The 13011-nt window shown below is 40.8% G+C and overlaps 1 protein-coding gene across 3 annotated transcripts in view; it reads left to right on the top strand.

Moving 5' to 3' along the window:
• The first annotated feature begins 9857 nt into the window (after positions 1-9857).
• NOX4 (NADPH oxidase 4) overlaps positions 9858-13011 on the top strand; it is a 134173-nt gene continuing 131019 nt past the window's right edge. The window contains exons 1-2 of one of the 3 annotated variants that reach the window (XM_045509000.2): positions 9858-10137; positions 10825-10920. In XM_045509000.2, the coding sequence (XP_045364956.2) occupies positions 10081-10137; positions 10825-10920 (153 nt within the window). In that variant the 5' untranslated portion in view covers positions 9858-10080. Of the gene's footprint in view, positions 10138-10523; positions 10653-10824; positions 10921-13011 lie in introns of those variants that run through there. The other 2 variants (XM_045509001.2, XM_010973374.3) reach the window with 2 other exon arrangements.

The raw sequence follows: 13011 nt of genomic DNA, 5'->3' as shown, positions 1-13011 counted from the left end.
AAATGAAATGTAGGCAATTTCCTATTTAATGAATGTGACTAGAAGGTTTAGCACATCACTTCTACAAACTTTTGATTGTCCCCAACATGGTTACATGCACTCTCCTACCTTAAAGATAAGCTGAGAAATGCAGTCTCTTGCTGGGTAGTTCAATGCTTAGATAAGAGGCTGGAGGTTCCATGGTTAAGTGGACCAGGGGAGAATGAATATCCATGGACAATTAGCAGTCTCCATTGCAATTTTCCCTTTTTGGCACCCAGGTATCTGTGTATCTTTATCTTTCTTCATAAACATGCTCAAACCTTCTACAAGGGAGCCCACCTGAATCCTATCTAGTAACTGCAAGCAGCTGAAAATCAGGAGCATAGGTAGTCTTTTTTTATCAGGTTCTGGAAGTGGCTCCTCTTAATCTGATAACCCATCAACTAAACACAACTTAATGTCTTCTCTAACTCCAAAATACAATGGTAGAATAAGAACAGGATAACTAAGTTGAGACCACCCTAGCTGTGATACCCTGAGAAGAGCCACAATATCACCTGTGGAAGATTCCAGTCAAGAATACACACAAAGGAATATTACTCAGCCATGAAAAAGGAATGACATTCTGACATATACTACAACATGGGTGAGCATTGCTAGGGTTGAATTCTGCAAGGTGAAGCTATGAATAAATTATGCTAAGTGAAATAAGCCAGATACAAAAGGATACTTATTGAATGATTCCATTTATATGAGGTTCTCAGTCAAATTCATAGAGAAAGGAAGTAGAATGGTTGTTACCACGTGATGGTGAGAAGGGAATTGAGAGTTATTATTTACTAGGTACAGAATTTCAGTTTAGGAAGATGAACAAGTTCTGGAGATGGATGGTGGTGATGTTTGCACAACAGTCTGAATGTACTTAATGCCACTGAATTGTACACATAAGAATGGTTAAAATGGTAATTTATGTTATATATATTTTACCACATTTATGTTATATATAATTACCATATCTACTCTTTCAGAAATGTAAAAAATGGTGAGCTCACAGTAAATTTTGTCCATAGCAGATGTTAAATTATCCTGGGCAGGAACTGTGAAAGCTTCTTGCTGGTGGAGTAAATTCCTTAACCTAGCCCTGAAGTAGCTCCCCTGTTTACTGTCCCCTGTATCTTGATTTGTTTTTGAGGAGATGAGTGAGGTTTTTTTCTCACCCACTATCCACATCCGAAAGCAGCAAGAAAGAGTGTGTTCCACTTAGGGCAGCTTTAGGAGACTATGACGTTAAAAATGTATCATAGGCTCTTGAATACCAGGCTTGTGATTTCTTTGGTAATAAAATTCCCTCAAGACCTCAACAGAAACAAAACAACTAACTTGAAAAGATGTCTGCACCCCCGTGTTCATAGCAGCACCATTTACAGCAGCCAAGACATAGAAGCAACTTAAAAGTCCGTTGACTGGATAAAGAAGTTGTGGTATGCAGATACAGTGAAATATTATCCAGCCATAAAAAAAAAAAAACAAGGAAATCCTGCCATTTGTGACAACATGGATGGGTCTCAAGGGTGTTATGCTAAGGGAAGTGATTCAGACAGAGGAAGACAATACTGTATGATCTCATTCAGACATGAAATCTAAACAAAACTAAAACACACAGGAAAAATAAACTCATAGAAAAAGGCTGGATTTGTGGTTACCAGAGGTGGGGGTCAGTGGGTGGTGGCAGTGAGGATGAGGAGTGGAAATTGAAGAAAGATGGTGAAAAGGCACAAACTTCCAGTTATCAGATAAATAATACTAGGGATATAAGTACAATATTACCAATACTGCTGTGTGTTATATATGAAAGTTGTTAAGAGAGTAAATCCTTTTTTTCCACAAGATTTTTTCCCTTTTTATTTTAAAATTGGTTTTCTTACATTCTTAATAATGGACATTAGAAAATGTATGGGTTTTTGTAGTGTTTATAAAGCTACAAAAATCCCCCTAGTTTTTAAACATTTTTAATTTTTATACTATTTTAAAGGTGACTTTCCATTTACAGTTATTACAAAATATTGGCTAAATTTCTCATGTTGTACAACACATCCTTGAGCCTATCTTAAACCCAATAGTCTGTACCTCCCACTGTCCCCCCATATTGCCCCTTCCCCCCACCCCAGTAACCACTAGTTTGTTTTCTATATCTGTGAGCCTGCTTCTTTTATCTATATTCACTAGCTTGTTATATTTTTTTAGGTTGCACATATAAGTGATATCATACAGTATTTATTTTTCTCTGTCTGACTGATTTCACTTAGCATAATGCCCTCCAAGTCCAGCCATGTTGCTGCAAACGGCAGAATTTCATTCTATTTTATGGCTGCGTAGTATTCCACTGTACATATATACCACATCTTCTTTATCCAGTCACCTGTTGTTGGACACCTAGGCTGCTTCCACGTCTTGGTTATTGTAAATAGTGCTGCTATGAACACTGGGGTGCAGGTATCTTTTCGAATTAGTGTTGTTTTTTTTCTTCAGGTACATCCCCAGGAGTGGAATTGCTGGGTCATATGGTAAAGAGAGCAAATCTAAGAGTTCTCATCACACACATACACAATTTTTTTTCCTTGCCTTTTTAATTGTATCTATAGGAGATAGAAGATGCTAACTAAACTTACTGCAGTAATCATTTCACAATATATGTTAATGAAACCATTATGCTCTACACCTTAAACTTACACAGTGATGTGTCAATTATATCTCAATAAAACTGGAAAAACAAAAAATATTAGTAGGCTTTTTGCCTATTTGTTTCTGGGCATTTCCATGTGGAATAATCACTCAAAGACTTTTGAACAACTTCCCATAGAGCCTACAGACACTTCTCTTGAATTTATTGTCTCCTCTGCTCTGCTCAGATCTCTTTTCCCTTAACTTAAGGTCGGCCACCCTAATGCCATCTGAAACCACAGTCTTGGCAAGTTGGCTGGGAAGCTAATACTCTTAGACTGACCTTTGCCCCTTGCCTGCTCCGATGAAACTGTTGTATCATTCTCTTTGTGGAATTGAAGCAGTTGACTTTTCCAACCTTTTAAGGTCCCAAATTAATGGCATTTTCATCCACTAAAGTGCAGGTCAAGGGCAGAAAGACTCCATTAGTAGAGCTATATTCCCTTTCATCTCTATTTGCAAATGAGCCATTTCCTGTCTAACTTTATCTCACATCTCTTGTAGCACTTTGCTAAAAATTCCAAGTAGCGGCCAACATCCACCAAAAATCTGTCTTTTTTTTTTTTTTTTTAGCCTATTCTCCTGGAGCTACAGGCTTGGGAGTAACTTGGTCTCTTTCCACGTTAGCATATATTTTCAAGGGCATTATAAAGAGCACTTCTTCCTAGCCTGAACATCTCTCCACCTGCTACACAGCTGGCTAAACCAGGGCCACATATTTTGATTTTTGTAGTGATGCTATCCTACTTCGAGGAGCCAGGTTTCTATAATAACAGTGTACAATTTAAGCAGAGGTAACCTAAAATATAGTATCTCGAATAAAGTAAACTTTTATTTCTTTCTCTCACAATAAGCAAGAAGCAAGGTATATGGGGGAGGGGAGGGGAAGCTGTGACTCACCTACAAGGTTCTTGATACCTTATTTCTTCATTAACATTCAAAGTATTGTCCTTCCCTTTATGTTTGAAACATGTTTCCAGCCTGTGGGAAAGGGGGAAAGAGAAAATGGGGTGCAACCGATTTCCTTTGTGATAGGGAAAGGCACACCCCTCCTTGCCTCACATTGGCAGACACAATCAGCACCTATGACTGGCTGCAGGGGAGCCCAAGACATGTAACTGCCAGCTGGGCAGGTGAGATCCAGCTGAAACTCAGGGTGATTTGTTACCAAAATGAAGAAGAGGAGAATAGTGGAAGATTTGCAGATTTTGCCACTCCAATGACATCTCAATGATGTGGAAATATTTGGATAGCAGATAATTACATCACTGTGCAGTTATTGAACAAATATAAATAACGGAGCATACGTAAATCTGAACCAAGACCATGAAAGGTCAGTAGAGGCATAGTGCTGCCTTCAGGGGGAATCTGAGTTAAAAGAGGCTCCGGATAAAGAACTGATAGAACTTAGGGAAAAAAAAAAAAAAGAAAAAGGAATTAAGGATGCAAATCTCTCTTCTTTGCCAAAAGTTTCAGTTGTAGAGCATGAATCTGAAACTCCAAGATGTAAGATCATTCTGCTTTTTAACATTTGACCCCACACAATATTTTTCTAGGATACTGATTACTTCTAATCAGCCAGGCTATACACAATTGCATATGTACATAGAGACATTTAAGTTGCTTTGTCAGTAGATAAAATAAACAATAAAAAGTGAGTCAATATGTAAGAAAAAAAACAAAAAATGCTTTTGAAATTTCCAGTCTCAGATTCTTGGAGGGTAGGAAAAATGCTTATTTGAAGGTTAAATTCCATGGAAAGTTGTTGAGGAGTTAGAAAAGACGAAAGTCAACTCTTTTTGTCTTTTATGTTCCTGAACTTGTTTTCCATCAAGTCTAGGGTAAAACCTGGGCAGTTAGAATAAGATTTTGTGAGTGCTGATTTTCCAAATGGAACAGAACCTAAACTGTTATTGCATACTAGAGGTTCATTCATTCATTCATTCATCCATTTATTCATTTATTAATTCATTCATTCACTAAATATGTTTTGAACACTTACCATATGTCAGGCTTTAGGTAATGAAGAAAAATTTCCTGTCTTCGAAGTGCTCACAGTTTCGTTGGAGGAACAACCTAGAAAACACATCAACAAATTCAGCCTGATAGTTACCCTGAGAGAGGGCTACATGCAGTGGACACAGGCTTACAGACAGGAGGGTCCTGATCCAGCTGAGAAGAATCCGCATGAGCCTCTAAGGAGGAAGAATACTCGCCTTGGATTTGGAGGCTGAGTAGCACTGGGTCCGGTGTACCAGAAAGCCAGAATACCATCCACACGTGGGATGAGGCTGTGAGAAAGGAGGATGTATTTGGGAAAGAGAAAGAATTAGAGAAGTATGGTGTCCCAGGTCAGTGTATAAAAGGAAATAGTGTGTAAAGATTATTGTAAAAGAAGTTGGGAAATTTATCGTCCTCTGGGCTTCCATTTTTCACTCCAAATAATTACTGAACACCTACTCGTGTTTCAGGCCCTGTACTTGGCTCCAGGGAAATAAGAATGAGCAAAAACAGAACTGAACTTACCTTTGGGGAGTTCACATTTTATGAGAGAGACAGATATTAATCAAATAAGCTCATGAAAAGGTTGAGTACAGGCTATGAGACTGTGCAAAGGCCCAGCAGTATGGTGGAGTGGGGGTACTGGTGAGGTCCAAGGGCTGAGAAAAGGATTTCAATCTCCTCTCTAATAAACTAAGTGAAAGTTATAATGTTCTGCAAAGCCTTTCTGATGTTCTTATGATTCTAAAATTCATATTATTTAACATGGGTTATAATAGTTATGGCTTAAGATTTTTATGATAAGTTTAGAAAGTGAAGTGAGACTAGGAAAGAAGTCCAATCTTATTTCCTCAATATTTCAAATCTGTTTGAGGATGCAACGAGAAACATGGAAACAGGTGTTAATTTTTTTTTTTTTGGCCTCCGGGGACACTTCTATTTAAAACTTTAAGAATAACAAGACACAAACATCCAGGAATTATTCTGTTAATGGCTGCATTCAGGAAATGCTGCACAATAAAAGGACAAATAATATAAATAATAGACAAGACAGTTTTTTGAGAATGTGCTCTGTCTTAGTAGCACACTAGTTAAGTTCCGACAGACTTCAGGTGACTGGGGAGAGTTGCCAACCATGATTCCATCTGGGGTCTAAAGCTATAAGGCTCAGAACACACGGAAGTCCTAGCTTAGCAATGACTAAATGGTGCAGAGGGAGGGGCGTGGGAATTGGCTTCTGGGGATTGGCTTCTGACTACTTAATGTCTCAGTGACCTTGGGCAGATCTGTTACCATCCATGTGCTCAATTTCTTCACGTACAAAATTAGGATGAAAATAAGAATGGGCCTACCTATAGGATAGATTTAAGGACCAAATAATAAAAATAATCAGAGAGGGTTGGGGAGAGAGAGAGAGAAAATGTAATGAGTTCTACAGAAGCTGAAGGTAATCAGTATTTCTTACAGTTTTTTTTTTTGTTAAAAATAAATTTTATTTAATGAGTATGGCAATGGTATTTTTGTTTATTTGCTTGTTTTTCACTTTAAAAATTGTCCTTACCTGCAGCAAAAATTTGGATGTTCTGCATTGGATTCCATTTATTTTTGCTCTTTGAAATTTGATTTGTCTATGAATTCAGAAGTTTGGAAAGGATTCTATGTAGGGCAATTCTGAACAAAAATTTATTATTATTCCATTTTATTCAACAAACTTTTATTGAGCCTTTTCAGTCCAGCATTCTTAAATTGCCTCCACATTTGCAAGTCTTATTTTCCTACAAAGTATCCGGTCCTTGAGGGTGTAAGGACCACTCTCCAGCTTCTTCAGCACTTCTCAGGGAACGGACCTAGCTGTGTGAGTGCACAGTAGACATTCCTAAAGGACCAAAGCAGAAGACGGTTTGCACTTGTTTTTGTGTAGAAATGGCAATGAGTCACTGTCTGGAATCTGTCCCCAGACTTGTGAATGTTAAACCTTTGGGCCGTTTCTCACTGGTTCCCTGGGGGGCCCTTCATCCTTGCCAAGGGTCCTAGCTTCCTTTTCTCTTTAATGTGGCTGTCAGTTACTCAGATCTTTAGGACTCTTTGGTCCACTCTACCAGTTACACTGAATACTGGGACAGACTTTCCCTCCTTTCTTTTCTGTTTGTAAGAAAAATACACGAACCCTTGTTCATGCTGAGTTTAATAATGATCACTGCTGATGGGCAGGTACGGGATCCCCTAAATAGTCAACTCAATCAAGTCACAGAGGTTAAGAAATAAAACCGAATGAGACAGGGTCCCTGTCCTTGAGGAGGTCAGTTGATGAGTTGAGGAAGGGAATTAGACACACAAGCACACACACCCAATTAAATTGATATGTGGAAAGTGCAGTAATGACCATGTGTGTGGAGGACTATGAATGCACAGAAGAATGCAGACTGCAGGATGAGTCTGTGTGCAGGGAGAGGCGGGGTGGGCTGGGGGAAGCTTCAAGGCCAAGGTGTGCCTCTGAGCTGAACACATGAAGGAGCAGAGTAATAAGGCAGGCCGAAGGGGGGAACTTTTGTCAATTCTTCCCCACGGATTTCATGTTTTGAAGGACTCTGTCAACCAAAAAAGAAAGCTTCTGCATTTATCAAACAATAAATAATTGATCAAGAACATCTCTAACTGCCAAACAGAGTTTATAATTAGCATAGGACGATCACTACTCTTTTACTATTAATTCAGCCAAGAGCAAAGGTCTTTGTCGTTTGATTTTTTTCCCTGCGAATTTTTTTCCTGGTAGAAGTGTGATTTTTTCTTTTAACTATGATTTTTGGAGTACTGACACAGCTACAGAACTCTCTGTTCATTACTTTCAAGGACAACCTTTCTCATCTTGGGAAAAACAGTGACTACGTACCTTAAGCAATCTGGCCTCGAGAAAGTTATATTGAAGAGACTCTCATTAATGAGAATTCCTGCACAACATAGCAGTTGCTCTGTCCCCTGGGGATGGCTCGCAGTATTGTTTTCTTGTAAACTGCCAGGTCCTGGTCCCCTTTTACAGAGCTCCTATCAAATAGTAGTGATGAATAGAATAGTCAATGTTTATATACCATTCCATTATTTTACAAAAGGGTTTCACAAAGGTATCCGATGATGAATTTTTTGAACTGTCAGAAAAATCCTGTTTTGCTATCTCAGGCAGGTTTCTCTTCTTTTTTAATTTACTGTTTTTCATCTTTATTGTGATGTTCTTCTTCTTCCAGTTAACATGTTTTTTCCAGCATTAGTGAGATATACTGACATACAACATTGTCTAGATTGTACATCATGTTGATTTGATCCACTTATACATAGGAAATGATTATCATCCAAGCTCTAGCTAACACCTCTATGTCCTCACATAGCTACCATTTCTTTTCTGTAGAAAGAATGTTTAAGATCTACTCTGTAACTGTCAAGCATATAACACAATATAGTACAATATAACTGTAATCACCATGCTGTGTAATAGAGCTCTTGAAACTATCCATCTTATAACTGGAAGCTTTTACCCTTTAAGCGACATCTGCCCATTTCTCCCACCCCCTCAAGCAAGTTTCTTAATCTCTTTTAACTTCAGTTTCCTCATCTCTGAAACAAGGGCATGATATCCACATGGAGAGCTCTTATGAGAACAGAGTGAGAGTTTGAATACCAAGTACCCAGGACAGTGACTGACACAGTAAGTACATAGCAATGGTTGGATCCATTATTTTTGTCCTTTTTTTTTTCTGGAAATAAACTTAAAAAAATGTCTTTTACTCCACCATTCTTCAATTGCTTCATTCCTCTCAATGCATAACAAGAATCAAACCATTTTGCCAGAATCTCCTCACCTCCCATCTATTGAAGTTGTGATTGGAGGGTGGTTTCTTAAGGGTATAATCTGAGGAATACCAGTGTGTCCCAGAATTTTACCTGCTTCCAGTGGTGACACTCCTTGGGTCGTCCCTGTGTTCTTTCTCTATTCCTGTAGGTATCACATGGTCAATAAGAACAGGGTGTTATTTATGGATAATATGTTCCCTAACCCCAGAAAGATTTGAGGCAGTTTTTAGGATTTGCTCACTCATGAAACAGGAAGGTCATATGTCAAAGAGAGATGACAAGACTATTAGAGTACTATGTGAAATGCAACTGGGATTTGTTATGGATTTATTCATGTTTTGGACTGAGGGTTGCAGTCATTAATCAGTTCAAAAAATTAATTGAGATAACTACATTGTAAGGGAAGTATGCTTTTAATGAAATTTTAATTATATGGTATAGCATGTGCTGTAAAAAGTATTTCATTAAAATGAAAAGAGACCTTGGGTGGGGAGGATATAGCTCCGTTATAGAGTGCATGCTTAGCGTGCAGGAGGCCCTGGGTTCAATCCCCAGTACCTCCATTATAAATAAATAAATAAAAACCAAATTACTTCCCCAACCAAAAAAAAATTTATTTCTTCCCCTAATGCTAATACGTTGCCGTTTAGAATAGACAGTCTGTGTCGATTCCACACTTTTCTCACCCTTCACCGGGCCTCTGGAGTTGAGAGGATACGGATACTAGGTAGTAAAACGCAGATTTCTAAACAGAGTGAATCTGAGCTCCCCTAAAGCCCCTGAGAATTAACGCCAGTTTTAACCGTTAACTCCCCTGGGCTCTTTTGATTCAGAAGTTTCTTAAAAGCTCCGCATCAGTGTGGCTTTGGGGTAGAGATGAGGAAGAGAAAAGGGGGAGGCAGAGGGAGCCTTCAGGTTCGGGTTGTCCCGGGGGCGTTTGTTTGGGGGTGGGATGAGGTGCCGAGGATGCGCGGGGTAGGGGGACGTTAGCACGCAAAACGCTATTTCCGGCTCAGATTGCCTCACCGAGTCTCTCTGAGTCGGACTGTTTTGGGGAAAACGAGCAGTCCGAAAGAGCTAGGTGTGTGTGTGTGTGTATGCACAAGGGGGCGGCCAGGGTCCCCACGCCGAGTGTCACTCTGCACAGCTCCGCCGGTCTTTCGGAGCGGCGCAGGCGGGGCTGCGGCCGCGGGGGACGCCTCCCGGCTCCCAGCGCAGGACATCCTGCACGGCGGCCGCCACCGCAGCGGGCTCGCCCGCAGACAAAGGGGCCGGCGCGGCGGGGCGGACTCGCGCAGCCGGGGGGCGCGCGCGCGCGCGCGGGGAGCCGGCGGCCCGGCCGCCGAGGGCGCGGCGAGGACCCCGCGCGGCCCCGGGGCGCAGACCCCGCCCGGGCTGGCTCGGCGCCGGCTCCGGGCTTACACTCAGTCTTTGACCCTCGGTCCCCGCCCGGCTGACCCCCCGCGGGCCGCCCCGCTGTAAGCGCTGCCCGGCGGCCGCCCATCCTTGTCGCGGCGCGGCGGGGCCGGCGGCATGGCTGTGTCCTGGAGGAGCTGGCTGGCCAACGAAGGGGTTAAACACCTCTGCCTGGTAGGATGGCGGGCGACGCTCGCCCGGCGCCCGGTCTCTTGGGCCGCGGTTTTGATTCATTCTCTGAGCGTGCGCGGGTGGGAGGCTGGAAGCCGGAGTTTTGCTTCTGAGGCAAACATGCTCCACTAACAGAACTTTCTGCCGGGAGTACCTGGAGATAATAACGATCCCCTCCCTCCCTTCCTCCCAGTGCTTGGGAGTTTCGCTCCACTTTGAGGGGAGAGCGGATGTGGAGGCAGGGAGAAGGAATCCCTGTTTTAGCGAACACTGCCTTTTTCTTAACCCTTTAAACACACCTTTGCTCTTTTCCCAGATTGCTTCTGTTGGATTTTATTTTATACCCTAAAGTACTATTTTTCATTATGCGCTGTTAATACAATTGACATTTTTGAAGTTTAACAACATGCAGCGCTTGGGACATGGTGATGTCCCTCATTCCTTAGTCTCCTTTTGTCCTGCAGGAGCTATCTGTGATCTTTAGAAGACCTGCGTGCGTCTCAGATGCGTAATCGCAGGTGCGCGGGGGCTGAGTGAGGTCAGATAGGTTCTCCTCTGAGAACTGAGAATGCTTTCTGCAATTACTCATTGAGGTTCCATTGAAAATATTGTGTTCAAGGAATGTACTTCCATTCATCAGGTGATATTTATTTTTAATTTTTGTTTTCTCTCTCCCTTCGTGTGATTTAGCTTATCTGGCTCTCCCTGAATGTCCTGCTTTTCTGGAAAACCTTCCTGCTGTATAACCAAGGGCCAGAGTATCACTACCTCCACGAGATGTTGGGGGTAAGTGGTCTGGAGTGATCTGGTGAATGGGTTTAGCGTGGACGGACGTTGCTACCAGGCTTGGTCCGTTTTTCCATTCGTTAAAAAAAGCATTGGGTTGTTAACGTCAGAAACATTTGTTATTCTCTAAAGTTGTCGAGTTTTCTTGGCTTATCATTTACACTGGTCTGGGTTGAAGTCGTTGACTCTTTTAAGGATCAAAGGGAGTGTTTCCTAAAGTGAACTGCCAGACTGGACTAGCAGTGCCTGAGAAAAGTTGCTGCTTCTTGCCAGCCGTCAAGTGCCCTGAAGGGTCTCCTCAGTAGGAGGACCCACCCACGACTAGGCTTTTTGTTTTCATTAATCAAGACCTCAGCCTGCCCAGAAGCTCACCCAGAGAGCATCTGCACTGTTTCCTCTTACTGTCAGTTCTCACAAAGTGTGTGTAAGGCAGCTGTTCATTTATGGGCGTTTCTCAACTGCTTGCCCCAGGTTCCTGGCTGATTATGGGTCCAGTGTTCTGGTCTAATGGAAGAATGATACTGTGCAAAATTTTGCTCTGATTTGTCTAATGTTGCTATTTTTTCTTTTCTCTGTTCTATGATGTTTCTGCTCTCATTCTTCCTCTCCATCCACTTCCTACTTGACTTCCAAACAGTGGCACTGAGGACCTCTCACTTTGTCTAAGGAGATAGCTTTTTCTAAGCAACCAGCATAAGTATAAAGCAGACTGAAAACTCTTAGGGCATCTGAAAAAGCAGATTTTGCCATTCCTTCTCATTGGGGAAGAAAATACATTTGATGTAGGAGATGCACTGTTTTCTTTTTCATGGTTTAATGACTATTTAAAATTGTGAGTAGCTCAGATGAATTCAGTGGAACCGGCCTTCCATTTCCTGCTTTACAGTTACAGACCTTATTTCTCCTTGAACTTCAGCTACTGGCTCTAACAGTGCTTGGCATATGTTAAGTCTGCAATAAATTGAGGCTGAACTAATTTATATTTCATTTTATACAGTAAATTACTGTTTATTATCTATTGTTCATACAATTGCTATTTTTAAAGTTTAACAACTATTTTTAAAAATTATTTTTTAGAGCTGTTTAAGGGTCACAGTAAAACTGAGGGGAAAGTACAGAAATTTCCCATATGTCCTCCCATCTCCACATCTGCATAGCCTCCCCCCATTATCAGCATCCTTCACCAGAGTGGTTCATTTGCTACAACTGATGGACCAACATTGACACATCGTAATCACCCAATACTTATATTTTTAACTAATAGATTGATAAAAGTAGTCTCAAAGAGTAAACTCATTTTATTGTTCATTCTTAAATCTGAATATTTCCTTCCTTCTTTCATCCAACCAACCTTCCATCCAGTCACCCAGCAAACTGTCCTGAAACCTTTGCTTTTCAAATGGCCACATTAGAGAGGAACACCTCACCTTTGCCCTCAAGTTACTTACGAGCTAATGGAAAAATCCAACAAGTAAATACTGATAGTTCAATAAACAAGAAAAATGTTTCTGTAATAAACTCATGAAGGTCTATTGGCCTATCATGTTAATTCGTTTCCTAGGTGTAAGTTAGCAAACGTGAGGTTTTTCAGTGGAAGATATAGCCCCACTGAAAATTATTATGAAACTTGGTGAACAACTTGGAGAAAACTCTTGAGAGTTACGTTGGTAAATTTTGCCATCAAAAATGGTAAATTTTGATCAGGACGTATTTGTAATAATTTAAAATCTAAGACTAGACAACTTGAAAAGCCACAGTTGACCTTCGGATTTCAGCTCTGTGGAATAGTATGAGCTGAAATAATAACTTATTGAGAAGCTCATTATGTTGAAAACCAACAAGTTCATTTTTATGAGTTTGGATGCTGTGTAACAACTTCAAATTTACATTGGTGACAAGTCGGATATGAAGAGTACATACACATAACACACACACACAAATTAAAAAGAGTTAAATGTTTCATCTTTCTCTACTTCCATCCCACTTTAGTGCTTTTTGTTTGAATAACATGAGAATGAGGTTTAATGGTGAGTCCTGCAAAATAGCTGGGACATAGTAGGGGCTCAATAAACATTGATCAGATGAATGAAG

The sequence above is a fragment of the Camelus bactrianus genome, chromosome 10 (assembly GCF_048773025.1).
Source record: "Camelus bactrianus isolate YW-2024 breed Bactrian camel chromosome 10, ASM4877302v1, whole genome shotgun sequence".
Taxonomy (NCBI): Eukaryota; Metazoa; Chordata; class Mammalia; order Artiodactyla; family Camelidae; genus Camelus; species Camelus bactrianus.
Note: the sequence above shows the minus strand (reverse complement) of the source record. Positions and strands in the feature narration are given on the sequence as shown.